Source organism: Pithys albifrons, chromosome 14 (assembly GCF_047495875.1).
Source record: "Pithys albifrons albifrons isolate INPA30051 chromosome 14, PitAlb_v1, whole genome shotgun sequence".
NCBI lineage: Eukaryota > Metazoa > Chordata > Aves > Passeriformes > Thamnophilidae > Pithys > Pithys albifrons.
The window spans coordinates 7,492,796-7,520,401 of NC_092471.1; the positions used below are offsets into that span (position 1 = coordinate 7,492,796).

At 40.1% G+C, this 27,606-nt stretch overlaps 1 protein-coding gene across 2 annotated transcripts; it reads right to left on the bottom strand.

Annotated features, from left to right (window-relative positions):
- Positions 1 to 692: 692 nt before the first annotated feature.
- On the bottom strand, positions 693 to 27,223 carry PHF6 (PHD finger protein 6). 2 transcript variants are annotated; one of them, XM_071569281.1, is made up of 11 exons: positions 27,067 to 27,223; positions 22,050 to 22,229; positions 21,776 to 21,877; positions 18,074 to 18,207; positions 17,723 to 17,766; positions 8,650 to 8,813; positions 8,328 to 8,471; positions 7,014 to 7,118; positions 5,737 to 5,870; positions 4,973 to 5,102; positions 693 to 4,680 (listed from the first exon to the last, which is right to left on the bottom strand). In XM_071569281.1, exons 2-10 carry the CDS (start codon positions 22,185 to 22,187, stop codon positions 4,973 to 4,975), a joined length of 1,095 nt encoding a protein of 364 aa, XP_071425382.1. In that variant the 5' UTR covers positions 22,188 to 22,229; positions 27,067 to 27,223; the 3' UTR covers positions 693 to 4,680. The 2 variants fall into 2 exon arrangements, with proteins under 2 accessions (XP_071425382.1, XP_071425381.1); XM_071569280.1 differs by having other exon boundaries at positions 8,650 to 8,816.
- Between the last annotated feature and the right edge of the window lie 383 nt (positions 27,224 to 27,606).

Here is a 27,606-nt window from a genome sequence, read left to right on the forward strand (position 1 = left end):
AATAATTAGAATGTACAAACCAAGGGACACACAATGCAGCTCTCACTGCTCATTGTTGGATGCTCAGTCAATTCCCGAGCGGTGCCCCAGCCAGCTCACCTTGCAGATTATGCACTGAGCATGTACCATAGAGAATGGAATATCCCTTTGGGTCAGCTGTCCTGGCTCTGTGCCCTCCCAATGCCTTGTGCCCACCAGCTGAAAAGTTCTTGACTTAGTGCAAACACTGCGTAGCAACAACTAAATCATCAGTGTGTTATCAACTGCACTCAGACTGAATCCAAACCACAGCACTGTGCCAGCTACTACAAGAAAATAACTCCATCCCAGCTGAAATCATAGGACATATGACATACTCTGCATTTCCTTGGTGTCTTCAATCTAAATTAATTCACTCTTGAAAAAAAACAAAAAAGAGAAGAGTTCTTGAAGGGTGGGAAAGGGAACCTTCACCGAGTCAGTCACTTCGCATTATTAACCAGAGATAAATCCAAAGCAGCTTCCCCAGTGCCCAGAGCCAGGAACACAAACAGCAGTTACCACAAAGTTCCAGACTCTGTAAGCATGATGCCTTCTCACCTCTCTCCTGGTAACATTTTCCTGGGCCTGGAACCTGAATAGCAAACACTGTATTATGCATTAAAATCAGTTTTAAAAGTTGTATTTTCAGAAAAAGGACAGATATGCAAATATGAAATTCATAACTCATTTATTGAATATATATGCAAGGATACCAGTAAAAAGAAACTAATACTGCAAACTACAACTTTGGAAGTAAAGCCAATATAACAGGAACAAAATATACATAACAGTGTAGATAGGAATGCATTTACCCTCTTCCATACATTCCTTGTCTTTACACCTACTGAAAATGTATGCTAGAGCAAAAGCTGCAAACGTTGGCCTAACCTGAGTGCATTCTGACAAGCACCAGCTCTCCAGGATTCATTAAGGGCTGAGATGTCACTGCTGGCTAATGGCTGTGCATACATATGCATGTAGAGGGACTGCTTCACCAAGTAGGTAAATCAAGGGCTGTGTTCTGTTTTTTCATCTCCATCACTAATATAGTGGAATCTGATTCTGGTGACATGGAAGAAGAGTTACTAATTGTTATCATGTACTTTCAGTTCTCTTCAGATTAATTTCATCTAATGAGGATTAATTTTCTTGTCAATCTGACTCAGCATATTAATATTTTTGGAATGCACTGATTATCACCTGCCAGGTAAGTCTGATACTTCAAACAGATTATCACCTCCGAATTTTTCACTCTGGTTTAGCATGTAGACGTTTTTCCTACAGGCAGCAATAAGAGGAAAATTCTCTTCTGTTACATTAACTTTAGGGTCAGATTTGGCAGATTCAACTCTGCATCAGCACAGCTCTTTGTACCTAAAGACGAGACTTTGTGGAGTGTAGGTGTGACTCCTACTGGAGCCTTGTCACAGAACCTCCTGTGGATCAACACCTGCTGAGGGAGTAGAAATTTTGATCAGCTGATCTATTTCATCCTACTGAGCTGCACTGACACTGAACGAGCCTTTTGCCCTTCCCTGAACTGGAGTGACAGCAGAGCCCACTGCTGCAGGCTTTGGGGTGCCCTGGGCCTCTGGCACTGCACCAGAGGCCTGTCCTGCCTTGGTACATCCTTTCCTGGAACAGCACAACTGCAGGTCTGTTAACAGAGACACAGTGAGTTGGGGAGATCTCTTACTGTGGAGATAAAGCAAGCTGGGGAGCAACCTCCCTTCTCAGAGGGTTCCAGGCATCTGAAACAGCACACACTCCTCTTGTGAGCACAAGAAATGCCCAAAGGCAAAAAATAATAATAATAAAAATAATAATAATTAAAAAAACTTAAATAAAGTGAAACCAGTTTTGTAAGACAAGTTTTGTTGAGTTCATAAGTTCTCTGATTGTGAGATGAAAGCAGAAGGTGCCTATTAAAAAATTCTCAGTAATGAATTGACTGTATTAATTTAACTACCTAATTTAAACATACCTAGTTCACCTATAGAGCACTTTCATTACTTCTAACATTTCTGAGAAGGCAGTAGATGCTTCAGAATAATCTTCAATATATGCTTGCAAAGATTACACTGCTTTACCAAAAAACAAAAACCAAACCCCCAAAAATTCAGACAGACTGTCTGAAATTCCAAGCTAAAATACACACAAAAAGACAGCAATGGCAGTATTTTGTCTTTTAAAAAAATGATGTAAATGTTGTATACTATCATACATTGACATTGTCATGCTTTTTAAAACTACAATTAAGGATGTAAGAGATGTACAGTAAATACACTGCTGAGGTACATTTCTTCTAAATATTAACACCACAACAGAATTACTCCCCAGCAGGTGATGCTACTTGGGAACATATAAATACAATTTTTACATTGTAAGGCACTTTTACCCAGCATACATGAGTTGAAGTCAGTTATGACAAATTTGAGGCTTTATAAGAAAAGGTTTTTGCTTTTGACTTTGTTTCCATAAATTCTGAATTGATGACAGGTCAGTCAGGCCAGCTCAGCTCACAGAGGTCAATGGGCAAACCAGCCACTCGTCTTTCTGCTACCTGAAGGTAAAGTGCTGTTCTGGTTCTTCAAGGCATGGAATGGGGTCATTTATTTCCTAACAGATGAGTTATTGGACTGAATATTATACTAAGCCACTGACACACAATGAGTTAGAGCTCAGTCTCAAGTACAGTCAGTATGCTGGCAGATCTACCCCATGCAAACTTATTTAAATACAGTAGCTGCAAACAAAGTGCCTTTTTTCCATGGAAGGGCCATGTCCGAGGCACAAATTGAAGTAATTTAAATATTGAAGGATGCTATTTTGCATTCTAAAACTGTTCTGAGTGGCTGAAAAATGTTCATATTCCAGGAGAAACAAAACACCTTGATAGACAATTTCAATAATCGATCTGTCATTGCAATTCAAGTCACGCTTTTAATTTTGAAAGTTACAAATACAAAATAAAAATGATCAATGGCATCATGTTTAGAGCAGTAACTGAATATTTTCTGTACACAGCAATATTTCTTTCCAGATGGCATTATTCTCCAGGAAAGCAAACAGAACTGATTGATTTCTAACAAGTAAAATGTTAGAAATTCCAATATACAGTAATTGAGTCCCTCAAGACATTAAGGGAATGCATAAGAAGACAAATGACACACGTTAAATCTTTTAAAAATACAAGTAAAAAATGCTACAGAAACTCATGTTACAAATAAACTGGTTTTGCAATACCAATCACCAAAGAACTGTAGCAGTTTATAGTCAAATCAGTGTCTTTTGCTTGTTTCCTTCCTTCAAATCCAGAAGTTTTGTTAGGAGTTCAGAGTGAAACAAGTCAAAACCCTAAACAAACAATAAGGTGATGTGGTAGCAACAGACAAACATGGACTAGGTTCAGCTTTTTGGTTTTATTTATGTCTGAGGATGTGCTTTACCAGACCAATTGAAGAAGCCAGTACCCATTGGAAATGACAAGGTTTCTGAAAGCAATCAGAGGACTGTTCTGTTAGGTTTGGTATAGCCTAGATCTGATCATTCCCTAAAGGAACAACAAATTCTAGCAAGTAGAATTCCATGACATGATTGTTGACTTGACAGAGAAAGGAAAAATACTCACTAAAACAGTAAGGATGATAGGCAAAGTTTGTCATATAGTGGTCATAAGATTAAAAAATAAATACCAATCTAGCAAAAAAGGTTGTTTCCTCATTCTTCTTACAGAATACGGGACCTTTAAGCATATTCTCAACAAAACACGAAGTGTTCCACACAACAGAGAACACCTGAGGTATGGACGTCAGATATGGTGGCTAAATTCCATAGTGAGTTAAGAGTTGTGACTCTCTGAAATGAAGGAGATTGGGCTGCACAGTCCAAACGTTTGTACAGTAAGGTTTTAAATCACACTTGGCGAGGTGTTCTTTGTAAATCAGGACACAGAGAGAGGTGGGTTGTTGGGGACAGAATGAACTACAGCCCTTTGGCATGAGTTCTAAAGCTCACAGCTCAGAACCAACAGCTGCTCAAGTCAGTCTCCCGCAAACAATGCCGGGCGGAATGAGCACTCACAACAGGAACAACCTGAAATGTTCAGGGGTGCCTCGTGCACTCCGAGTCCTTCCCTACTGTGCTTGGCAAGCAAAGACAGTGCCCGGCTCTCCCAGGGACAGAATCCGTCACTTGTGCAGGAAGAAAATGCAAAATCACAAAGTACCAGCTCGTTGCCACCACAAACTTGTCCAGGTTGTTAATTAAACTAGCTAAGACCTTCCCTCATTGTGTGAATCCACTAAAAAACTTACACATTCCAAATCTTAAGGTTTTTATTCAGTCCAGAAATATAGATCTTACTTCATTTCAATGTCTGCCTTAACTTTTGACACTGTACATGTTACATATCATTTATATAGTGTTTCATTTTTTTCCAGACACTGCAGACTACAAACTACATAATATTGACATGTAAAACTCTGCAACTTACTGAAGGCTCACACACATGAACGTTTCAGGCAGTTCAATGAAATTTCTAACAGAGTTGGGTAGCAAAACATTACTAACCCTTTTCTGATTTTAGAAAACAATTTAAAAGAATTAGTAGTAATGATGTCTTAGCCATTCCCAGTTCTATAACTCTGTCCCTTGAACCTGTTTAAAAAATGATGAAAAGAATAGTAAATTTAAAATCATACAGAAAAGCATTTAGCAGCTCTGACATTACATCTACATTTAGCAATAGAAATGAGAGCCTCCCTTCTTACACTGTTACAAAGTCAACTGGATTTAAAAAACAACAAATCCTCCCCAATTTTCTACAGTATGCCAATAAAAAGTACTTCTCTGCATACACTAGATTTAAATACTGCACTGCAATAAACTACATTAAAGGTATATTGCGTTTCAGTCTTGGGCACAGATCTGTCAGGAGTAACTTCCATACCTAGTTTCCATTGAGCTGCTGCTGAGGAATGTCATTATGGTCAGTGCCTGATTTGCCACGGCTTTTGCTTTCTCTTTCTTCATCCTCTTCGTCTCTTTCATCATTTCCACTATGGTTTTTACAATAGAGTCTGGCACAATAAAAGAAACAGTGAGGACTTTCACTGAAAATATCCATCAAAACCTGACTTTCCTCTCAATTAGTTTTGAAATGTGCTACAAGTCAGTTGCTAAGTCTTAACTCAGTCATGGTTTTCAGATAAGCATTAGTTACACTGAGAAGCAAAGCAAGGCTCAAGACCGGGCAGCAGAACTGATCAATCCCAGTTTTTCAGCACAGTCACTGCAGTGCTCAGCCAATGCCCTCTCGTGGGCACAGTGTGACAACTCAGCTGCAGCCAAGTCACAGCATTTCAGCAGGGGTGGAAAGTTATGGGGCCCAAAAACCTCCCAAAAGTAAGGTACAAACATACCAACACAGAGGAATCATGACATTAATTTTCTTGACCCAAATTACACATTAATCAAGGAGGAAAATATACTACAAGTCAATTAATTTTCTCACTTCATATTACAACTCTACTACAGAAATTTTAAATTAGCAGAGTAACTGAAATATCTTGCAAACTCAACAATTACTTAAAAACACCATTTCCAATGAAATAATATCCTCTTTTTAATAACAATTGACTAGCCAAGTTAGGCAGAAAAAGTCCCATGAAACATCTTTACTTTATTAGATTCAAGAATTACATAGATCCTTACTTATAAATTCCTCGTGACATATTCTCAATGTATTTAGCTTTGTCTTCTACTCCACAGTGGTAATGGTATGTTTTTATGCAGGCTTTGATTTCACACCCAATAGTAGCACCAGGCTGGCTGCAGAGTGTGCATTTCTGTGCAGGGGAGAGAAGAGAACAGCACCGTTCAGCCCCTCAGTCTCTTGACTCTCAGTATTCAGTTTAGTGTTCCTCATATTTATGGCTGCCATTGTGGAACAGAGTAATTCCTCTGGCAGATCATCCTTCCAATGAAAAGTTAATCAAAGACATTGTAAACCAGAAACTATAAAAGACCAACCTCTCAAAATATGAACAGTAGGATTTACCTGTCTATTGCATTGAAAATTGCTACATGGTGGCACATTGCTGCATTTCAAAGATCATTTTATTACCACTGAAGTTACCATGTTCACACAGGAAGAGTCTTAAATTATCTTTTTTCAAGTAACAATATTGTTAGTTGTTTGTTTTCTTCCTGACCCCCCACAAATTTCTTAGCACTTTAAAAACTTCATGAATTTTAATAAAATACAGTGTGACATTTTACCAACATCCCATCTCTTGAGACCTTAATAAGTTTTCCTATTAAAACACCCAAACAATTGGAAACAGTTTTGTTTGACAGAATATGTTCACTCCAAGAACTGCATATTCTCTAAGTTTGTTTGTAGCTTCATAGTGTGTTTTCAGTAGCACAGGTACAAAGTCATTACTTCCTTACAGTTACAGCAAGGCTAATATGAATCATATGATTCTATGATAATAACTACTATGTACATTGTTACAAAGAACCCCAAATACCACATGCTCAAACACCAATAATTTTAAGGTGATTCCTATCTGGCTGCCCATCCCACAAGTAATAGGACAAGGGGGCACGGGCTCAAGCTCTGCCAGGGGAAATTGAAGTTGGAGATCAGAAAAAAATTCTTTCCAGAGAGAGTAATCAGGCATTGGAATGGGCTGCCCAGAGAGGGGGTGGATTCACCATCCCTGGAGGATTCTAAAGTGAGACTGGCCGTGGCACTGAGTGCCATGATCTGGTAAAGGGACTGGAGTTGGACCAAGGGTTGGACTTGATGATCTCGGAGGTATTTTCCAACCCAATCCATTCTGTGATTCTGTGATAAGTAACAATATATTTAAATATTGTGTGTAGAAACAGATGGGAAAGATTACCTGCTTCCTTTTGTGGAAGAGAGTTACACACATTTAGCAGAATCACTAACACATTCATCACATTTCACAGATACATACCATTCTTTTTCCTCTCTTGATTTCTTGAAGTACAGTTTTGATATCAAAATCACCAAACTCTGCCCTTGAAGTTGTTGTCAGCTGGACAGTGCCAGAAGAGAACAACTGTAAAGCAAGCATGTCAAAATAATTTCAGGTCACCAACATGGCTGGAAATTTTTTTCTGTGCTGGAGTAACCAAGCACTGAACATCCCATTCCGTGAGCTCAGACAGCGAGTGCTTTACCAACAATGTAGGAAAAACCCCATGCTGAGTAATTAGTATGATGAGTATTCCTTCTGATCCTTGCCTGACTGCTTTAATTACGGTTGTTGCCTTGGAGAAATGTATTTTAAAAGACCAAGGAGTAGACAAGCAATAATGACAGGATAAAAAACCAAAGCAATAAATGGGCAATATTAACAATTACACTGCTTCACTTCTAAGGAATATTCCATTTCCTTCCCTGTGACATACACATAGTTGAGCTTTGTCACATGCTGAGACAGTACAGCTGAAAACCCCCGAGGGATGACAATGGAGCACACAAGTACAACCCCTTCTATCATCATCCTGGTATATTCAGCTTAAACTGCCTTAAAACTGAAGTTCAGGTACACAAAGCAGCAAAGAATCCTGTAAGACTCGAGGCTGCTGGCACAGACCAGCTCTCTGGTTAGTGGGCCTGGGTATAGAAGGCAATTAACACTCTACAGATTGCCTGGTTATTTACTAATTTTGAGGCACAACAGGAACCACTGGGGTTTGCTACCCAAAGCCCCACATCGTTCACAGAACAAGTTACTTGCACTGTCTGCTCATGTTCATTGTCTGTTCAGGCTGACAGTTCTAAAAACACAACCATTTAAGGTCAAGGGTTTTCCAGAACTTCCATATTCCACCCGACTTGAGTCACAGACTCTGAATCCACAGGTCAGGAAATTAATGAAGTTCATGGATTCTTCCCAGATTGTGTCTGAACGCCTGTGGAGTAAAGTTACTTTTTTTTTTTGAGTGGCTTCTTTTAGTTCAAACTGTTTTCTGTTTTCCTTTTTAAATACTTATATGCATTTAGACGCTAAGGGAGCATTTTTAATAAGCCAAAGAGTCTCCCTGAGCTAATTCCATCTCGTAGCATGAAGCCAACTTTTATCCATATTGCCTGCAGTGAAAATAAATGAATTGCTCACTTTGCAACATTTCAGTGCTTAAGGAGATCATCAGCACACAGACAATACTCATGCATAATTACACGTGAGGGCACTGTATTAACATCTAAAACAGCAATTCAAAGTTCACAGAATGGACTGGTTAACAACAACACTGTTACTCACCATGCACTTATAGTGTGCTGCAGCCTTTTTGGCATTAAATATATGAAGCTTTCCTCTAGCTTCATTTTCTTCTTCACCTGCATGACAGAATCCACATTTAGGTTTTGTATCACTGGGGCTGCTTCTGTGGGGAGACCTGTCTCTCTGAAAGAAAAACATTTTACTAAAATATACTGCTGGGTTACAAATAAGGCTGCAATTTTAAAAGCCTGTGGCCACCAGCTGGAGGCTCAGACAATTGCAAATGTTAATAAAAATAATATTTGCAGAGAAGAAATATGCAATTCTGTCTTCTAAGAAGTTTAGCATATTTACTGCTTACATAGGAACTGCTTTCTATTTCATCTGTGCCGTGTGAGGACGTAGATCTGGTGTCTTCTGATTGCCCTTTTAAATTTGTTTTTCTTGGCTTCCCCTTACGACCCCTCCTTTTTCCTTTGGGAGGTGAAGGCTCCAACTCGTGTTCATTGATACTTTCTTCTAAATCTGCTTTAGAAGTCAGAAAACATCATCAAACAGGATTCTCAAAAATTTTACACAAAACAAATCAAGAAAAAACACCCAAACCAAACCAACAAATAAAAACCTCCACAACCCACCAAAAATAGGCAAGAAAAAAACATAACCAGTATTTTCTGTATTTTGGTCAGAAATAAAAATAGCAACTTTTCCCCAATTATTACAAACATGCAACTGCAGATCCCGAAAACATGATTTACTTTATACACACCACACAGCTTTGCATCTTTGTAACATCATACACGAAGGTTTAGCATTTCTTACAGTTTCTACTTTCAGACCCAAAATGTGTCCTCAGAAACATATTGCACCTCTACTGAAAATAAGACTTGTGGAAACTACACTGAAAGCAGAAAATGTTTTCACCCATGAAATAAGCTCTGAATTTATAAAGATACAAAACTTCAGTGTAAATTGTCCTTCATTCTATGCCGGTGTACCCAAACAACATCACTCTCCTTGCTTTATTAATTGGTGCCTGTTGACTTGGGAGAAAAAATCACCCATTTGGCTAAAACATGAACATCAGCTTTTAAAACTGAAACATATTTTGCCTTTGTGAAACAAATCTACAATTTCATTACAGCTAAAAGCAGCTGCCAGTTTTCAGAAAACCACCCACACTGACAACATCCTAGATCAAGTATTTACAGATCATTAAGAATGTAAGAATGTTTATTTTTAATACAGACACACAAGAGGTTTGACAAGTTTCTGTGACAATGTCAGCTCAGCTATGAATGCTACACAGAGCTGCAGTCCAGCATTCCAGCAGACTGTCCTTTGGAGAACTCAAAGCTCTACAGATATCACAGATCAATTCTGCAAGCTTGAGACTGCTTCCAGTATGAGCCAGTTAAGTTACATCTGATAGCGTTAACTAATAACCAGCTCAACTCAGTCATTAACAACTTTCCTGCCTGTAGGAGCACCATTACTTTTATTTCAATTGGTAACACCCACCCTGCTCCAACTGCAAAGACATTTCAGCAGACTTGCTCAAAGAAACATGTACAAGACCTTGCTGAAAGACTTCTCTTCTCAAAATCCAAACCACAAACATCAGTGTGAGCCCCCAAACAGAAGGAAATGGTAATCAGAAGATTTGGAACATCCACTTGATGGATATTGCCATGTGGTGTCAGTATCCAGACAGCACATCTTATTTTGAGGCTCAATGCTGCCGTGCCAGAACTTGTCTTTCTTATCTATTATCACATAAAGATCAGATCACATTTCTATCTCAAAGTAGCAGCAACTCAACTGCACGAGAGTTTGAAGGCAAAGTCTTGAACACACTCACAGCCCCCAGCAGGGAGCAGAAAACTGAACTCTGGGCCCCAGCCTGGCACAAGAACAGCCTGTTCAGCTCTGTCTCTCCTGTCAGCTCCCAATCCCCAAGAAAGCTGCAGATTCTGCTCAGTTTCTAAGGAAGGACCAAAAACTAACCCAAATGCATCACAACAGGCTACACTGAAATTTATACAGACCTGCTAATTATTTTGGTTTCAGCTGACAGATTATTCAGCTACATACAGATATGCCCAAGTTGCTACTGAAATACATCAGTCTGTCTGCAAAGTCCCTGTGCTTTAATATACACACTGCTCTTTTCTAATGAGATGTCAAAAGAACCACTTATTTTACTCCAAAAAAATTTTATGCAGGATGACATGGATTATTCTAATGGAACAATCATTTTACATTTCCTTCTCAGAACCACATAACTAATATTTTTCATTTATCATCACTTGTTAAATTCCCCAACAAGATTATGCAGTTTTGGTATCAACCTCTCAGACCGCATAGAGCAAATTTTATTACAACCTGAATCCCTCTTTCAAATAAAAGAATTCTCAACTAAAAGAAATTTGTGGATCTCTGCTTCTGTTTTTACATTTACAGAAATTAGACAGCTATTCTAGAAAAAAACACTTTTCAAAAATATGACTACTGAATTTGTGACCCTTTAAATAACATCAGTAAGAAGTTAAAAATATTCTTTCCAAAATAAATGCATGGATTTCCCTACTATATTTGATAAAGCAAAATGCAGTCCATTCACCATCACTCCTTATTTTTTCCAAAGCTCCTTCTCAATTCTGTCAGCCAAAATGCTTTCCACTTTTCAGTACACCCTTATTTTCTACACAACATTAAAGCATGTCCTGAACAGCCACACTTACAAAACCAGAAGTGAATCATAATTTCTAAAAACCAAACACCTTAGAAAAACCAACTTTTATATGAAATGTCACAGCCTCCTAATAGAATAAGTTCTTGAGTGCTGTTTTTTAGTCTACAATTATTAGCATGTTTAAGATTTGAAAAGTAAAAATGCTGTAGTTTTAAAAGATGGTTCAGTAAAAGACAAAAAAAAATCAAGATGGCAGAGCTTTCCTCAAAGGAGAACCCCTTTCTGTGCTCAAAACTAGGACTTCCAGAAAAGTTCAGACTTCACTGAAACCCAGACGCTACAGGACCCCTTCATTAAAACACAGTCCTTGCATATTTATGTCTCCTACTACAAGTGACACGGACCTACAGATTAACACCACCAGGATGGGAGGATCTGCTCGACCACATCCACCCTGCAAGGCTGATATCTCAAAACATCAAAGTTTCTCTGATTTTTACAGCACTGTGAACTCACACAGCAGAACAGGAAGGGACTGTGATCAGGTGTCAAACACCCCTGCCTTGGGTGGCCTTTTTGTGTAACACACAGTTTGTTGGTGACCTGCCCCTCCCCTCGAGCCCACCCCAGCTTACCCTGCATCCCTGGCATCTGATGGTTGGGGGTTTCCAACTTCTCATGTCAGCTTGAACTAAGGAAAACACAAACAGTTGTTCAACTCCTCCCTGACCAGGTGATGTTTTATCACGGGTATCACCCATCCTCTGAATCCCCTGAGATTCCCTGGACATCCTTCAGCTGCCCCCATCCCATATCCCATCACTGCAGTGATTTTTCAAATCATCACAATATTCTCAATATTACTTCATCTAAAGTATTCAAAGAAGGTTTCTAAGAGCTTCCCTCAGAAGCCCCTAAATGCCAGATCTGTAAAAAAGAGCTCAATACTCAATAGGTCTGAGAAGAAAAGGAAAGGGCAGAAATCAAGAGGAAACAACCTGCATTTTAAAAGGCACTTAAGAATATGATATTGGAAATTCAGATGAGAAAAAAGATGAGCCCCAAGTTTTCATTTTAGAAATCCATGAGCAGTACAAAGCACGACAGAGAGAAGCCTGGTAAAATGCTGCATTACATAAACTGTTAACAGGGAGATTCAGCTTCAGGAGAATCTAAAAATGCTTCTTTGATCATGACTAGAAAGAAAAAGGATCAAGATGTTTTGCTGTTTAAAATAAGGCTTGGCAGAGAAGAGGTTGAGATATCACTGATCTATAATTGCATCAGCTTGAAATACACATGGAATCAGCCCTTTCCAAAAGGCAGGTTAAAGAAAAGCAATAAAAGAATTAAGTGATTTAAAGTTTGTGGAAGAACAAATTAAAAGAGAAGATGTACAATAAATACTGTTCTAACACCTCCTACATTACCAAACAACAGACTAAGCAAGGCACAAGCAAAGAGGGTTGAGTTTGTATGAGGAAGGTAATGAACAAAACTGACTGGCAAAATTTGCAAGCAGGACTGGACACAAAAAAAGCCATAACGAAGAATGTGGAAGGCTCAGACCTGCTGCTTATGCAGATCTGAAACCACTTCTATGGAGTTAAAGTTTTACAGTGCATTTGGGAGAAAAGAGAAACTCTAAAAACCCGGGTCAAAAAAATCAATCTTATAAGATTTTTTGAAGAGAAATGGAATATAACAAAGAAAAACTACTTCAGCATGTTAAAATAAGATTTCTCTAAAATATGGCCAGAACCCAATGAACCACATGTGCCAACAGAATTATTTTAAATTGAAAAGAAATGTCAAAAAGCCCCAGAAAGCTTTATTGGCCCAGTAACCAATACCAAAAATATGAGTGCATCTATAAGCATTAGTAAGAACCAGAGATTTGCATAAAAACTCTTTCAAGCAAATACAAAATCAGGTAAACTGATCATGAAATAACAGTTTTTATCAGCAAGTGATGAGAAATTAACAATGAAAATGCTGAATATAATTTTTGAGTTTTCTCTTTCAATGGAAAAAAACTTACACAAAACATATCTAAACTAAAGTAAGAGTGGAGAAGAAAAAAATTAAATTACCCCTTAGGTCCTGCCACTAATATGTTTTCTGAAAGCACCAAAAGGTACTTCAAGGAACTGATGACTCTTATTTCTGACTGAAAAGTTATTTCTGACTGAATAGTATCTATGTTACAGGAGGTGCTTGAGATTAGTTCTTTAATTAAGTACATTTAACATAGAAAATGAATAAAACAGTCCTTCACAAACACACAATTAAATGCTTTTTCAAGCAAACAAATATTGTCAAAGCCTGAAGACAGACTTGGCTTATCTGAGCCCTGGTATGATAAACCTGCTCAGTGTGAGTACCTGACGAAGTTTTCGTTTGTGCAACACTTGGGAAGGAGAACTGTAACACCCCAGGACAGGGCAAACCATTCCCCAGGTGACTGAGGGTTTTCCTTTTCCATCAGCTGTGTGTTTTCCCGTAGGAAAACACCATTGTGATGCTCCTGCACAAACCCCCATTAGTGCCTAACAGGACATCACTAATTTACTGCCTGGGCCAACTGTTTTGTGGGAACATCTGATGCCCCATCCAGAGCATTCTCCAAAGGACAGACAACAAGCAGGCTGAGTCAGCAGAGCCTGGGAAAGATCTGTCCCCACCCACCAGCAGAAATTAAATGCCCCCAACCTGCAGCAGTACAGGAACTGTTATGTCTGACTGCATTGATGTGATGCTGGGACCAGTCTATGCTACAGAAAAGGCAACAGGGAACAAACACTGCTTGAAGAATCCACAAATGAAGCAGAATGTTATCAAACCACAATGCCAAAACATTTCAGGTGTTTTACCTGTCAAGTGCTTTGAAACAGTACTCAGCTCACTACAGATTGTAATGTCTCCAAATGGGTCTCACAGGGAACTATGACCCTGACCCAACTTACTGATCAGTATGAGAAGCACAGACTCCCTGTTTGATCTTCAGAGTAACATGAAAAGGATGCTGAGGCAGAGAACGTCCTTATTTCCACTGTGGAACTGTAACTCTCTGCGGTTCTGAGCACAGCTATGACAGGAATTATGGACATTTTATGCTCTGACCCCACAGTTCTCAAACATCTGCTTTAAATATTAAGAGCAAAAGTCACACGGCTTTGTCAGTCTTTGTTTTACAATTATGTAACAGAAGAATGAAATTACATTCTTATCTTAGTTTATACAAAACTATTCCTGATCAGCTGAATTTGTTTAAATTCAGCACATGGGCCAGGGCAGCCCCACCTGCAGGGAAATGAGAGACCAGGTTTCTTCATTTTTCAACAATTACTTCTAGTACATTGGAATAAATTCCAACAATCAGTTCCAAAACCTTAGTTCAACAATACTCTATTCTTGAATAAAAAGAATAAATGCAATTGTATCAAACTGAATGGTAATTCAACTAATAGTTAGCTGTGATCTTTTGTAAGCACTGGCACCAACCCCTGTAACCTATTAGGTACCGAAAACTTAGACAGCTTGCCTAAAATTATGAACTAAGCTACTGTCTCAAGCCGAGGAAAAGTGATGTTGTTAGATTTGTAAACAGCAAGGAAAAATCTAAATGTCCTTTTTCCAGTTAGTGGAAACACAGCACAGAAGAATCCCTTTGAAATGCACAAAGGAAATAGAGGAGAAATACAATTTCCTATTTTATGTCACCAGAAGATCAGGCCATGCAGCTAAATCAGATAAACTCAATATTCTCCTGAAACAGATAATGAATTTAAGATAAGATACTCTGCTGCCATGTTTCCCATCTTTGTATTCCAAGGAAGTAGAAGGTAGTTCAGCAACTCCTGTCAATTAATGGAAAATTAACTCCCATCACTCATTAATTTTGTCTTGATGAGTAGATACCAAGCCTGAGGAATCCTCACACCACTTGATTTCATGACAGCAACAAATGACATCTAAGAGGTCCTTTTTCTGAGGTTTTAGCAGGTAACTCAATTCCAGCATAAGTTCTTCAACCACATTTCCATGCAGCCTCCAGAAATTTTCTCCAAGTGTTATTAAATGGTTAACAGATAGTCTTTTAAACTAGAACTTCTAACAAGACTACTCAAGGCATATCTCAGACTTGGACAGGGATGATCCCAAAGCATCTCTTTTCCAAGGGAGGGAGAGGAAGGAAAAATCTCTGCTGTGCCCACAGAAAATAAACTGCTCTGGGCTACACCAAACCAAACACTCCCACAAACTCTTTGAACATCCACTAACGTAAGTGACATAATAAAAACACTTGGATTGCAACAACTAAATCTGGATACAGAGAGCAAAGGATAAGAACACACAGACATTCTAAACTGAGCAAGGGGAAAAAAACCCAACAACAAAGTAATGATAATTGAAAGAAAACCCCAAGCAAACAGCAACCCAGAGCAGGAGCAATGAGTTCCAATAAAAGGCCTGACAGCTCCAGTGCCTCTGTGCACCTGCACTGAGTGACAGAAGTGCAGATGAGCTTTAAGTATTTTGTTATGAAAACACTGCTAAGAGCAAAGATTAATGAAAATGAAACTAAAACAAGAGTTTTAAAGAAGCCATTACGTTAGAATCCAGTTTCCCTACCTACTCTAGTCACTCTTCTCTGGCAAGTTCTTTCTGGTTCCACACGCCACAGCTCTGGCACATTTAAAAGCCTCCTTGACATTCACATTTTCATCGAGAAACAAACAAAATACAAATGTACAGATTCATCTCACCATCCAACACCTTCCAGCTGTCATTTCACCGAGCAAACTTCAGCAATTAAACATTAAGAAACGAAACCTCCAAAGTCCCTTCCAAAACTCTGAAAGCCACCCTGTATTTTTCTGCTCCTAAAGGTAATTAGCTTTAATGTAGCAAAGTACCATTGCTATGGAAATTACTCAGAGCATTTAATCAGCAGATGCAATATGTATTTCTATGTCCTTTGATTTAAAGGAGATCTACCACAAAAAACCCTCAGCTTCTGCCATTATCAAACCCCAAACTGTAAACAGTAACTATTTTATTGGTACAGTTTAATAAACTTTATGGACTAAAAAGATAACATATTCTTAGGGAAAGAACACTGGGTGGAATTTCAGTCAAATATTAAATAAAAAACAGAAAAAAGTGAAGTATAGCTACACATATTTCTGGCAGTGTAAGGTGTAACAGAACTAAATATTTTAAACAAAAAAAAAAGGTGTGCAAAGTTAAATGCTAAATAAGATGCTCTGTTGGGTTCTTGGGCCTCAGTTTTTCTGAGTGATGTGTTTATTCCTCCTCTCCTACCCACAAGCTGAGTCTCTTTGGGTGAGTTTATTTTAATGTTTAAATAAACTGCCATCATCAACATTTAAGAAAAAAAAAAGCCTCTAGTAATTTTTCCAATGTCCTCCCAGACAAAATATCCATATAAAATTTAAAAGTCTCTGCTGTTAGAAAATGACATCATAAAACTGGAGATGATGGTATCTGAAAACTCTTAAAGAAAATACAAGTTCAGATCCTGCAAGGAATTCCAAGCAGAGAAAGTCATCCACTGGCTCTGGGCTCCAGGCAGAACTGGAGGCATTTTTCAATACAAATCAAACATGGAGACATTTGTGAGCAAGGATAAAAGATTATGTTTAAATGCCAGTTAAAGAGATTCATAATTTTAGACTCAAACGTCTTTCATATTCTCTTCCTGCTCACACACAAACAACCCCCAAAACAAAGAGACAAACTACAAGGTAACATGGCCCCATCACTTTGGAGAAACATCTACAATGTTTTTCTTGTTTAAATCTAGTATAGGAAAATACAAAAGCACATAACAATATTTAAATAGACTAAAAAAACCCTAATTTTCATTTGTGATTTTCTGCTGCCTTCAGTATCTTTCTGAACATAAAAAGGAGTATATTAACTTAAAAATACATTTGGCACAGAGACTGAAGCAATTTATGAAATGTCATGTTCACCAAACAATCACACACTTCTCATTAGTTAAATCTGATGCATTCCAGGCGAAAGCAATGTAAGAAATAAACCACCAACTGTCCTTACCCAAATTCACATACAGTACCAAAAGGAAAAGTATCTTAAGAAATATACAATAGTAAAACTAGTCTGGAATTTTAAGCCACACATTTATCTACATTTGTGGCATTTCACTACTCCACTGTGCAAAGATAAACAGCTTTTATGAATGCACCAACACCACTTTTTTCAAACAAAACAATTCAGAAATGTATCTGTAAGTGAACTGATCACAATCTTTCTCATTTACTATTAGATCCTTCTTATTTAAAGACTTAAACTCCATTTAATAGTTCAAAACCAGTGAATATTTAGGAGCATTAGCAATAACAAAAATCAGCTGTTACCTGACAAAATATTTCAGACTGTAATATTGTGAATACTTAACTACAAATATAAGTCAGCTTCTTCCCAGAAAGGAATTAGTAACTTCTACCCAAACTTTGTTTTTTTGGAGCATCATATCTTTTGAACAACCCTAAAATTTATGCTTTTGGTTTTTCTCCACCTCAACCAATAGTTTTTAGAGAAAATCAGAAATCAGATGGGCTTCCAAACTCATTGTTTCTCAAAAAAATGTAGTTCTAATTTTTAATGAAAACATTTATATTCTCTAGAAAAATTATAATTAACCAAATATCTTTCTACAATGGGAAAAATTTATATTGAATAATTTTACCTTCAGAGTTATGCGTAGTTTTCTTGTGTTTTCGACATAAAATCCTATAAACAAAGTAGTTGAAAACTGTCAAGTCAGTCACGATTCACAGATTATTTACTCATCTTTTAAATTTAAATGCCAGTACATTTTTCTCCCACTTGTAAAACTCACAGATACACAAATCTCGCAGTGAAAATTTGCTTTTCCAGCACATCACCATTTTGAATGCCACAATCATCATTAGAACTTTTTTGCAACAGTTTTGTTTAGATTCCAAAGTGGGGGTTTTGTTTTGCTTTTGTTGCTTGTTTTCAAACAAAGAATGTAAAATATAAATACAGGAACAGACATAGCAAATAAAAAAGTTACATGTAAATGCCTTGTGAAGGTTTCTCTCTTATCTGAGCTTTGTCATGCAAAGCACAGTAGTAGTGATATGTCTTGTGACACGTTTTCACGTCACAGCCAATGGTCGCTCCAGGACAGTGGCACAAAGAGCACATCTGGAAAGAAGAAAGGGCAACTCATGTTACTGTTGGTTTAGCACTTCTGAGTTCAGAAATAACACTGTTACCACTTCTGGTGGCAACATAAATGGACTCAGGCACTTAACATTACTCTTCCTGCTCTCAAGGGTTTTTCGTAATTTAGTTTAAAATCAAGAAATCTGTTGCAATGATGCAGCAGTGCAATAACCACGGTATGCTGATTATCCATTCAATGAAGAAAATAAGGAATTTGTTTTTGTGGCATGTGTCTGATGAACATGATGCATCTATTCACCTAAAGATCCTCCTCCCAAGGACTGGCTGTTGGTACCAACCATTTCAGAAAAGTTAAAATTGTACCTGTTTAATTCTGAATTACATTATGAAGGTAGCTGGAAAAAAAACCCAAACATCCATTTGGCAATGAACCTGCAGCCAGAAATACTGATTAGCTGCAAATTTACCTCAGCATCAGCAGATAACTTTCTTTTTTTCTATAGTTATTTTCTTCAGACCTTTCCAAAACACTGAATTTAGCAAAATATTTGTCAAACACAATGAATTTATTTTAATTAGACTAATTTTCACTGTGTATATTGAAGAAAAGGTTAGAAGTGAGCCTGATGCTTTACTCTTCTCTCCCAATAATTAATTCTTCTCCTATTAGACACATTATTGCTCAGGATTTACCAGCTGTCCTGGTCCTGGTCCAGCTGCTCATGGTCCTTCTTAGTGTGGTAGGAAAAGAAGCCATTGACAGCATAACAGATTTTTCTCTGTATTATGTTTTACTGATGTAATATTGCCCCAAAATCTCAGAATTTCTCATTAAATTTGCATTCCAGGACAACTGGAGCATTTTCTTTGTATCCTGCATGTTGCCCACACCCTCAGAGGGTTACAATCCATTCCAAATCCATAAAGTCTGAGTGTGCAATGTGGGATACTTGATACATAAATCTCTGTAGTTACATTTTCTGTCCATCGAACTCACTCAGTCAAGTTCTTCTCGTTAGTCTCAAATATGCCAAAAAAATGAACCACCAACCTGTTTTTCAATTTTAACAAAGTCAACTGAACAGTAAAAATGTCAAAGCCTTGGATCATCTCCATTTACTCCTCTGCAAGCTCTGAAATGGTACAGTTATATACTGTTCCCTAGATGTTCTCTAATTTGTATGGGCATTTGATTGCATGAATCTGTTATACATTATGGTTTAATATAAAATAATTGCTGATCAAAGTCCTTTATAAAAGCCTGGGATGAAATTATGTCCACGCAATCAATTTTAATCAGTACCTCAGTTTTTTGAAAGACAGAAGTTACTAAAATAATTTTTTTGTAAAGATCATGATGTATCTGTATGAACAAAACAGACACAGAAATTTTTATGGTGATTTACTGGTCTATGTTTCCTGACAGTAATAAAGTATTTATTCCATCAGTGCAAGTCGTGCTGCTCAAATGCAAGTCAAATGCAGTGCAAGTTGTGTTGTCATTAATTCCCAAGTTATATCAGGTGTGTCTGAAGTCTGATAAGCTGCAAAACAAGTTTGTTCTTTAAAAAACCAATCCTCCCATGCACAGGTAAATAATAAAGATATCAGTGCCTTGTACTCCCAAAAATTTAGGCTTCCTAAGTTTTTATTACTGGCCCATTAAGGTTTGAACCTACAACTCTTTCTCACAGATTTGTATCCCCATCAAAAAGGCCCCAGGTGTCAGTCACTGTCACTTTGGTGACAAACAGGTCTCCATTCCCAGGGCACACCTGGCCAGCAGCACCTCCTGCAGGGGGATGACCACGGAAATTCTGCCAGCAGACAAATTTTGCCCAAGCTGTCAACATACTCACTTAACCCAGTGCACTGAGATATTTCTGCCAGGCCAGACCAGGAGCAGACCTGAGAGAGGGGATTTGGGCTACTAAGATCATTTATGTTTAAGCTTCCTACACATGTCAGTGGAGACAGACAAGTTCCTGCAGAGAAGGATTCAGAGCTGCAGCTTTCTGACAGCCACAGACAGAAATAAGGCACCTACAACTAAAACCATCCTGTACATTTTCTCCAAATAGGAAACACCTCAGGACTGTGAATGTACTACATGAAGCAGATCCAGGTTTTCTGCAAAAAGACCTGAACAAAGTGCCTGTACATGCAGCTGTGGAGCTCCAAGGACCCATCCAGCTGTTGCATCAGAGAAGGAACATAAAGAGATTCAGAATCAAAAAAGACAGAAAACCCAAAAGACATAAAAAAGAAACAACCTTTTAAAAGCCTGAAAGAGACTGAAGAATGAAAAGGTTTCTTTATGATCTGTAGTTCCTTTTACTACCATGTTCTTTGGAAATTCCTAATCAAAACATGAATCACTAATGAACAGTTATTTCTTTATGCCTCAGCCAGTTACAGCAAATAAGGTTCCCTGCACTGAGAAAAATCCAAATCAAAGAAAAAGTGGATGAAATATTAGACTATTACTCTATAATTGTAGTTCTACAATAATACTTTGGATTTCTTTTTGCAGTCTGGGAACTGGTAAATATGCAGAGCTTTAAATAATTAAGCTGAAGGTTTTAATGTGAGAAGTGTTTTGATCACTTGTTAAAATTATTTTTAAAAAAGCCTCACTCATTTCCCCAAATGGAAATCAACTGCTCCTAAATGAAAAAAATAATACTAAAAACCCTCTCACAAATTAGCTTCTCAGGAATTAAAAAAAGTCATTGCTGCTCAATCCTAGTGATTTGGCAGAGCTGTAATCACTGTTATACCCAAACACCTCATAAGACATCTGCAGTTGCAGCATCATCTTTTAAATCAATATAAAAGCAGCAATAAAAGTATCTTTGACAGTTAAAACCAGATTTCAGCAGCAAAACCAAATACTGGTAAAGGCACAATTATACCCTTGCCAGGTCCCTAGAATGTGTTTCTTTCTGGAATCTAACAGGAAATATTAAGAAGAAATTACTGGATTACAAACAGAAATGTAGGAAATGCTATTGTTTATATGCAGCCCATCAAAAACAGGCATATTCTGTAAGTGAACCATCTACATTGCCCAGTGGTGAAAAAAGAAACTGTAAAAAAAATAATTCAGGATATATTTTTTAATAATTACATGACTAAGCTACAATTCTTGAAACAACCTGTTTACATGGGAGCAGAACTTGATTGAAATAAACAAAGTCCTTTTTTATCCTTTCCTGAAGACATTTCAGAGTTGGTTAACTGCCATTTACATTTCAGTATAAGGATAATAATCAAGTCTACTGAGGTTTTCTGTTTGTAAATCTGAGACTAATTGTTAGAGGCTCCCACTTTTAAAAAAACGCCCAGAGAGGTGGTGGATTCCCCATCCCTGGAGGTTTCTTAACTGAGATTGGCCATGGCACTGAGTGCCATGATCTGGTAAAGGGACTGGAGTTGGACCAAGGGTTGGACTTGATGATCTTGGAGGTCCTTTCCAACCCAATCCATTCTGTGATTCTATATAATACAGTGAACAAATTCATTGTAAACGTTATGGAAGGTGTGAAGATACTGCCTTCCATTTTCAAGGGCCAAAAACACTTACCAGTTTAGTGCCTCTCTTTATTTCTTTCTGAATATCTTCAATAGAGAATCCACCAAGACTCTCATTATCAGTGTGTGAGGAAACCAGTGCGGACGAGAAGAGCTAAAATGGCAAAGACAGAACTTATATTTTTAAGGGCACAAATGACAGAGAACATCTACAGATACAAGACCCACAAAAATTTCAGACTGCAGAGGTTGATGGTGTGTGCCAATCCCAGCGTGGCCGGCTTTTCCACGTGTTTTCCCGGCTCCATCCCGTCCCGGGCACTCACCATACACTTGTGATGTGCCGCCACCTTCTGGTTCTCCGACATCAGTAACTGCCCGCACTCGTTGTCTTTATTCGACCGACAGAACCCGCACTTCCTTTGTCTGGAGGAGACTTTCTTCTGTCCCACGGAGCTTGTCATGGTTTTAAATGACCTTACAATGCCACAGCAATCCTCTCAATGCTACAGGAAATAAAACTGCAATCAGCTTGTTAACAAATTAACTTAGTTTTATAAACATAATATCAGTGGCTTGGAAGTGGTTTATCCCTTTATCTGTTTACCCAGACAAACACACAACTGCCAGAAGGAATATTGTGCCAAATTTTTATGAAGTTGTATCAGCAAGAAAAAAAACAGTTCTTTAGGCAAAAAAAGTTTAAGCATTACTACAAAACCTTGGATAATAACACAAAGCTTACAGGGGAAAAGAAAAAATAAGTGGAAAATACACGGAAATCATTAAGGAAAAAAGTTACTGCAACTCATTTTTATATTTCTTACAGGAAAGGAATTTGTAGAAAATCTGTATTTCTGTGCATGCAATGAAATTCATGCTACTGGACTGCTTCAAAAAGAGAAGCAAAGAAAAACCCACGAGTCCAGCACAGGCTCGGAACAGGTTTTGGGTCTAAAGGCTCAACAAGTCTCAGGGCAGAAGAATAACAAGCAGAGAGAAGATGATAAATGTTACCATTTTCGGTATCAGAGATACGTTGTGGCCACTCAAACAGCGCTGGGAACAAAGTTTTAGAGGCCACTATGACTAAGGTGCTGCACTGGAAACCTTTCCGTGCCCCACAGTCATTATGGTGGTGCCACAGCAGGTGTCAGTAACATGTGAGAGCTGCTGTTGTCAGTGAGAAAGGGGACTTAACATTGAACTCAACATGAATCACAAAAATTCCATGTGCTACCAGCAACACAAGTAAAAATATAACTCCAGGGTCCCAATGCTCAAATCAGGAAGACACGGCACGTTCAAAAGTGAAAATACCCAACAAGTGGTACGAGCTGCTTGGTCCATTATTAAGTTTCTTGGCCCAGTTTGTGTTCCTTTGCTTCTGTATCTCCCAAGAAATAAAATATCCTGTTCTTCAAATAGACTTTCTTAGAGGTTGCTACTTTGGAGATTCTGAGCTGTACTGTCAGAACTGGCCACAACTGCAATGAAATCCTCCTCAGCCTCTGCCTTCATTGGACTCGGCTAAGGAAGAAAAGCCACTGTATAGTTTGATATTTCTGTTGGAAAAAAAAATCCAATCATAAGAACAAACATCTGGACTGTGCTAAAACGGCACAGATCTACATGAAAATGCAGGCCTGGTCCCTGGAATTAGCACAGGCAGAGCTGGTGCTCCCCAGTGCTGTCAGAGGCTCACAATGCTGGTATCACTCACTCTGAAAGCAGAGGAGCCTCCCTGAGTCCCCGCCGTGTCCCGCTGCTGACAGACACTCCCGCTCCATCCAACACACTGTCACACACTGAGCTTTAACTGTTGGCCCTGCAAAATCGACTGCAAATCCGCATGAAAAGGTCCCTGTCCTGCCCCTGCTGCCTCTGCTTTCCCAACAGCTTCATCTGCTCTCTCTCCCAACTGCAGAGCCCTTCGCCGGCTGGTGACGCACACTCGGAGGGGGAATGCAAAGAGTTCAGATCTTGCTGATTTGCACAAAAAATGTGCCAATCTGGATAAACCAGTCACACCCTTCTGCAGTGGCAACGGAGAGTTCTGAGGCGTTAAGCACAAAAGAGTTACTACACTGTAATCTTCCAAAGAAAACATAAAACAAGACCATTCTGTAATCCCTTCTGAGGAGAAAGAAAGAAGGGATCCTGAAGGAAAGATATACAGATATAGAGAGACACAGATACAGAGATACAGACACAGATATAAATATAAATATATAAACATAGATATATACATAAATAGAGATATACATATATATAGATATAAATATAGATATAGATGATAGATACACAGACAAAGAGTAAAACTTTATGCAAATTTTTAAACTAATATAATATTTGGGAGCAGAAAAACTCCTACAAAAGACAATTAGGAAGTACTAACACAAAGATTTCTTGTTTACAGCTCACACTCAATAGCTCAACATGAATCACACAGTGATGCATCAGAAATAAACTAATAAAAGAAATCAAAGAGAGTAAAATGCAACTAGTTCTGTTTTGGTATAAATAGTGTGGGATAAACACAGAGAGTCATTTGGGTTCACCTGTTTCATTTTATATTCAGATTGAAAATATTGACAGCAATGATGGCAGTTCTTAAAGGGAAGGTCAGGAAGATCCCTGAGCACGTGCACAGGCTCTACTGACTTTCAGGAGTGACCACTTAAACCAAAGCTGCCCTTCAATTCAACAAGCAGGTTCATATTTTAGAAAATGAAAGCAATTTATAGAACACATAAAAATTTATTAAGTGTCTTGAATCATATTTCATTTATTGGGATAACAACTTTCCAAGACACAAGAGCATAAAGAACCTTCTCACAGCTGCTCTTTCCACCTCCCAGTGCACCAACAGGCACTGCAGCAGGACCAGAACCTGACACAGCCTCATTTCTTCAAGTACTTCTGCACAATTACATTTTTTACAGAAGTCAAAAATAATGCCAATCTTCACCTGTGGCATGGAGGCTGATGTTAAAAAAAAAACAAATATATGTTTGGAAATACTTTTCCATTATACATAATTTAACACTTGAAATATTATTCAAAACTCAAACACAACTAAAAGCATCAGGGGATGCCAAAAAGGAAATTCACATTCTTGACACGCTCAGATTAAATTACTCTGAAAGCATTACAAGGATATCTAAAAGTTTTCTTTCCACCTCTGCCTTATTTCCATTTCTTTTATTCTGTATCACTGGGCATTTACACTACTTACACATTTCTAAAAAAAACCCACCTCAGCACGAGAAATATCTGCAGACCCCACTCTAAATTATATTTGCTCTCTCATAAATGTGAGAAAACACAACCCTGGGATCACTTTTCTTTGTGTCAAAATGCACTTCTTACCCTGCCCATTTAAAAAAACCCCAAATCTGAAGAAGATGAACCAAGTTATGCAGGCACAGCCCCAGAGCTGGGAATGCAAACACTCAAAATTCTGTTTTCTTCTCTCAGGTTAAATCACCCGGAAACAACTAATCCAGTTTGCCAAATATCAAAATACGTTTCATTGCAGTGAGAAAAAAGTGCAGCTTAAACACAGACCAGGATTTTGGGTTTCTGTGTTTAAAAAACCTAACAAATAAGTCAGAATTTTTTAAAAAACAGTGATTATTGTTGACAGAATTTCACGTGTCAGCTTTGCCAGAGAAAGTCCCCCAGACTGGATCAGACTCAGGTACTGGGGGAGATTCTCACATATCCAGTGAATGGAACACGAGCTGCAAACACACAGATTATTTCATACAAATCACTTTTCCATGGGCTTGATCTAAAAAATGAGAAGTTACATCTACCCCAGAGCCACAAAAGACGAAATCACTTCAGCCATTCCCCACTCAGACATTTGGGTTCATTTGCATTCACATTTCTCATGCCCACTGGAGTGTCCACCGTGGTGCTTCCCCTCACTGCACCTTTAGTTTAGCTCCAAAGCAGCACTTTTTACACCCTCCTGTGGCCTCTGTGCTGTTTGACCGAGCTCTGCACAGCAGATTTTCCAACACAGAAGTGCCATTTCAGTGACTCTCAGGCCCAGGATGCCCTCTGTGCACCAGACTTTGTTCAGCACCGAAGAAGGGAAAGTAACCCCGACTATAATTCCTATTTATCACCCAAATATGTTTCTAGAGCCTCTTTTACAGGAGTTAAGGCCTCACTTGTATCTCCTACCAAGGACAATGACCTACATCCTGCAATCACAAACTCTGTTTTGCTCTGTGACCTGTCTGATTCCCAAATTACATTTCTAAAAATTAGAATTTATATTTATGAAGATTTCAGCCACCTAAGGAAAACCCAGGAGAAGTAAACAAGCTTCATAAACTGCCACTGAAGGTGCTGTAGTGATTTGCTCAGGAAAAGCTACAGATTTTTTTGACTTGATTTTTTTCAAGATGCTCACTGGAGATACCAGAGCTGCTGTTCCACAAACTTCCAAGTGCTTTGCACTTCCAGGATGGATCACCCGTTGTTGGGGGGTTTATTTTGGAAAGGAGGAGGTGAATCAAGGGAGAGGGGAGGTCTCCTGTGGGATCTGTGGCTGAGAACCCAAATCAGAGTTATGCCATCACAGCATCCTATTCCACTATAAAATCAGGATGGGAATTTATCCATGCAACTTCCCCAGAAAATAAATAAATAAACAAATAAACCAAAGAGGAGGTAAAAGCGGGGGGAGGAGGGCAAACCCTCGAAAGCCCAAACAATGAGAGCAGAGCAGGTGACTGAAAATGACAGAGAGAGCCCGCGGTCAGGGAGATCTGGCAGAGAGCGCCAAGGGATCTCCAGGAAAGTTTCCATCCTCCCACGGGGAGCGGCAGATGGGCCGATAGCGGCTCCTCCGCCGCCTCCCCGGGGCACGGCCGGGGCAGGACGGGCCCTCCCGGGGAGGCACCGGCGCCCCCCCCCCGCGGGCCCGGCCGGCACCGCCGGGGTCCAACCCACCCCCGGCCGGGGAGCACCGGGGGGCGTGGGGAGGGCAAGCCCCCTCCGGATCCCGCGAAATTTTGGGGTGCACAGGACTGCGAGACAAGGGGGGGCGGATGCCCCGGGCGGGAGGGCGCGGGCCGGGCGGGCGGATCGAGCGGCACCGGCGGCGCGGGGAGGACGCGGGGGGCGGCGGCGGCACCGGGGACACCGCCGGGGGAGGCAGCGCCGCCGCCGCGACCCTCCGGGGCTCGCAGGGACCGGCCGAGGCCCAGCGAGCGGCGGCGGCCGCGGGCGGACGGCGGGGCAGGGGGTGGGCCGGGGGCGCCGCGCCTGCCCCCGGTGCGCGGCGGGGCGGACGGGCGGCGGGGCGGCGGGTCGGTCACTCACCCGTGCGGCGGGCGCGGCGCGGGCGGAGCGGGGCTGTGCTGTGCTGTGCTGGGCTGTGCTCGGGCCGTGCCCCGCGGTCGGTCAGGGCCGCTCCCCCGCCGGGACCGGCGCCTTCATTCGGGGCTCGGGACGCGCCGCCACCTCCGCCGAGCGCACGCACGCACGCACGCACAGACGCACGGCACGCACCGACGCACCGACGCACGCACGGCGCGCGCGGGCCGCGGTGGGGCGGCGCCCGATTGGCGGGAGCGGCGGCTGCGAGCGGCCTCCTGTGCGCACGCGCGCGCCTCCCCCGCTCCCTGTTCCCGTTCCCGTTCCCGTTCCCGGTTCCCGCTCCCGCTCCCGGTTCCGGCTCCCCGTGCCGCTTGTCCGGGGGACGGGGGTAGGGGTATGCGTGTGGGGAGAGGCCGCTCTGCGCATGCGCAGCCGCCTCAGGCTCCCCGCGAGCGGGGGGGGGGGGCACACGCTGCGTGTGCGCATGCGCAGCTCCCGCGCGCGGCCGTTGGCACGGCGCGGTGCGCAGGCGCAGTGGCGCGG

Coding starts and splice junctions, on each gene's coding strand:
- PHF6 (XM_071569280.1), bottom strand. CDS start 22,187: ATGACAAGCTCCGTGGGACAGAAGAAAGTCTCCTCCAGACAAAGGAAG. Junction 7,119..8,327: donor CAGCACACTATAAGTGCATG/GTGAGTAACAGT, acceptor CTTGCTTTACAG/TTGTTCTCTTCTGGCACTGT. Junction 5,871..7,013: donor TCAAGAGAGGAAAAAGAATG/GTATGTATCTGT, acceptor TCCCCTGCACAG/AAATGCACACTCTGCAGCCA.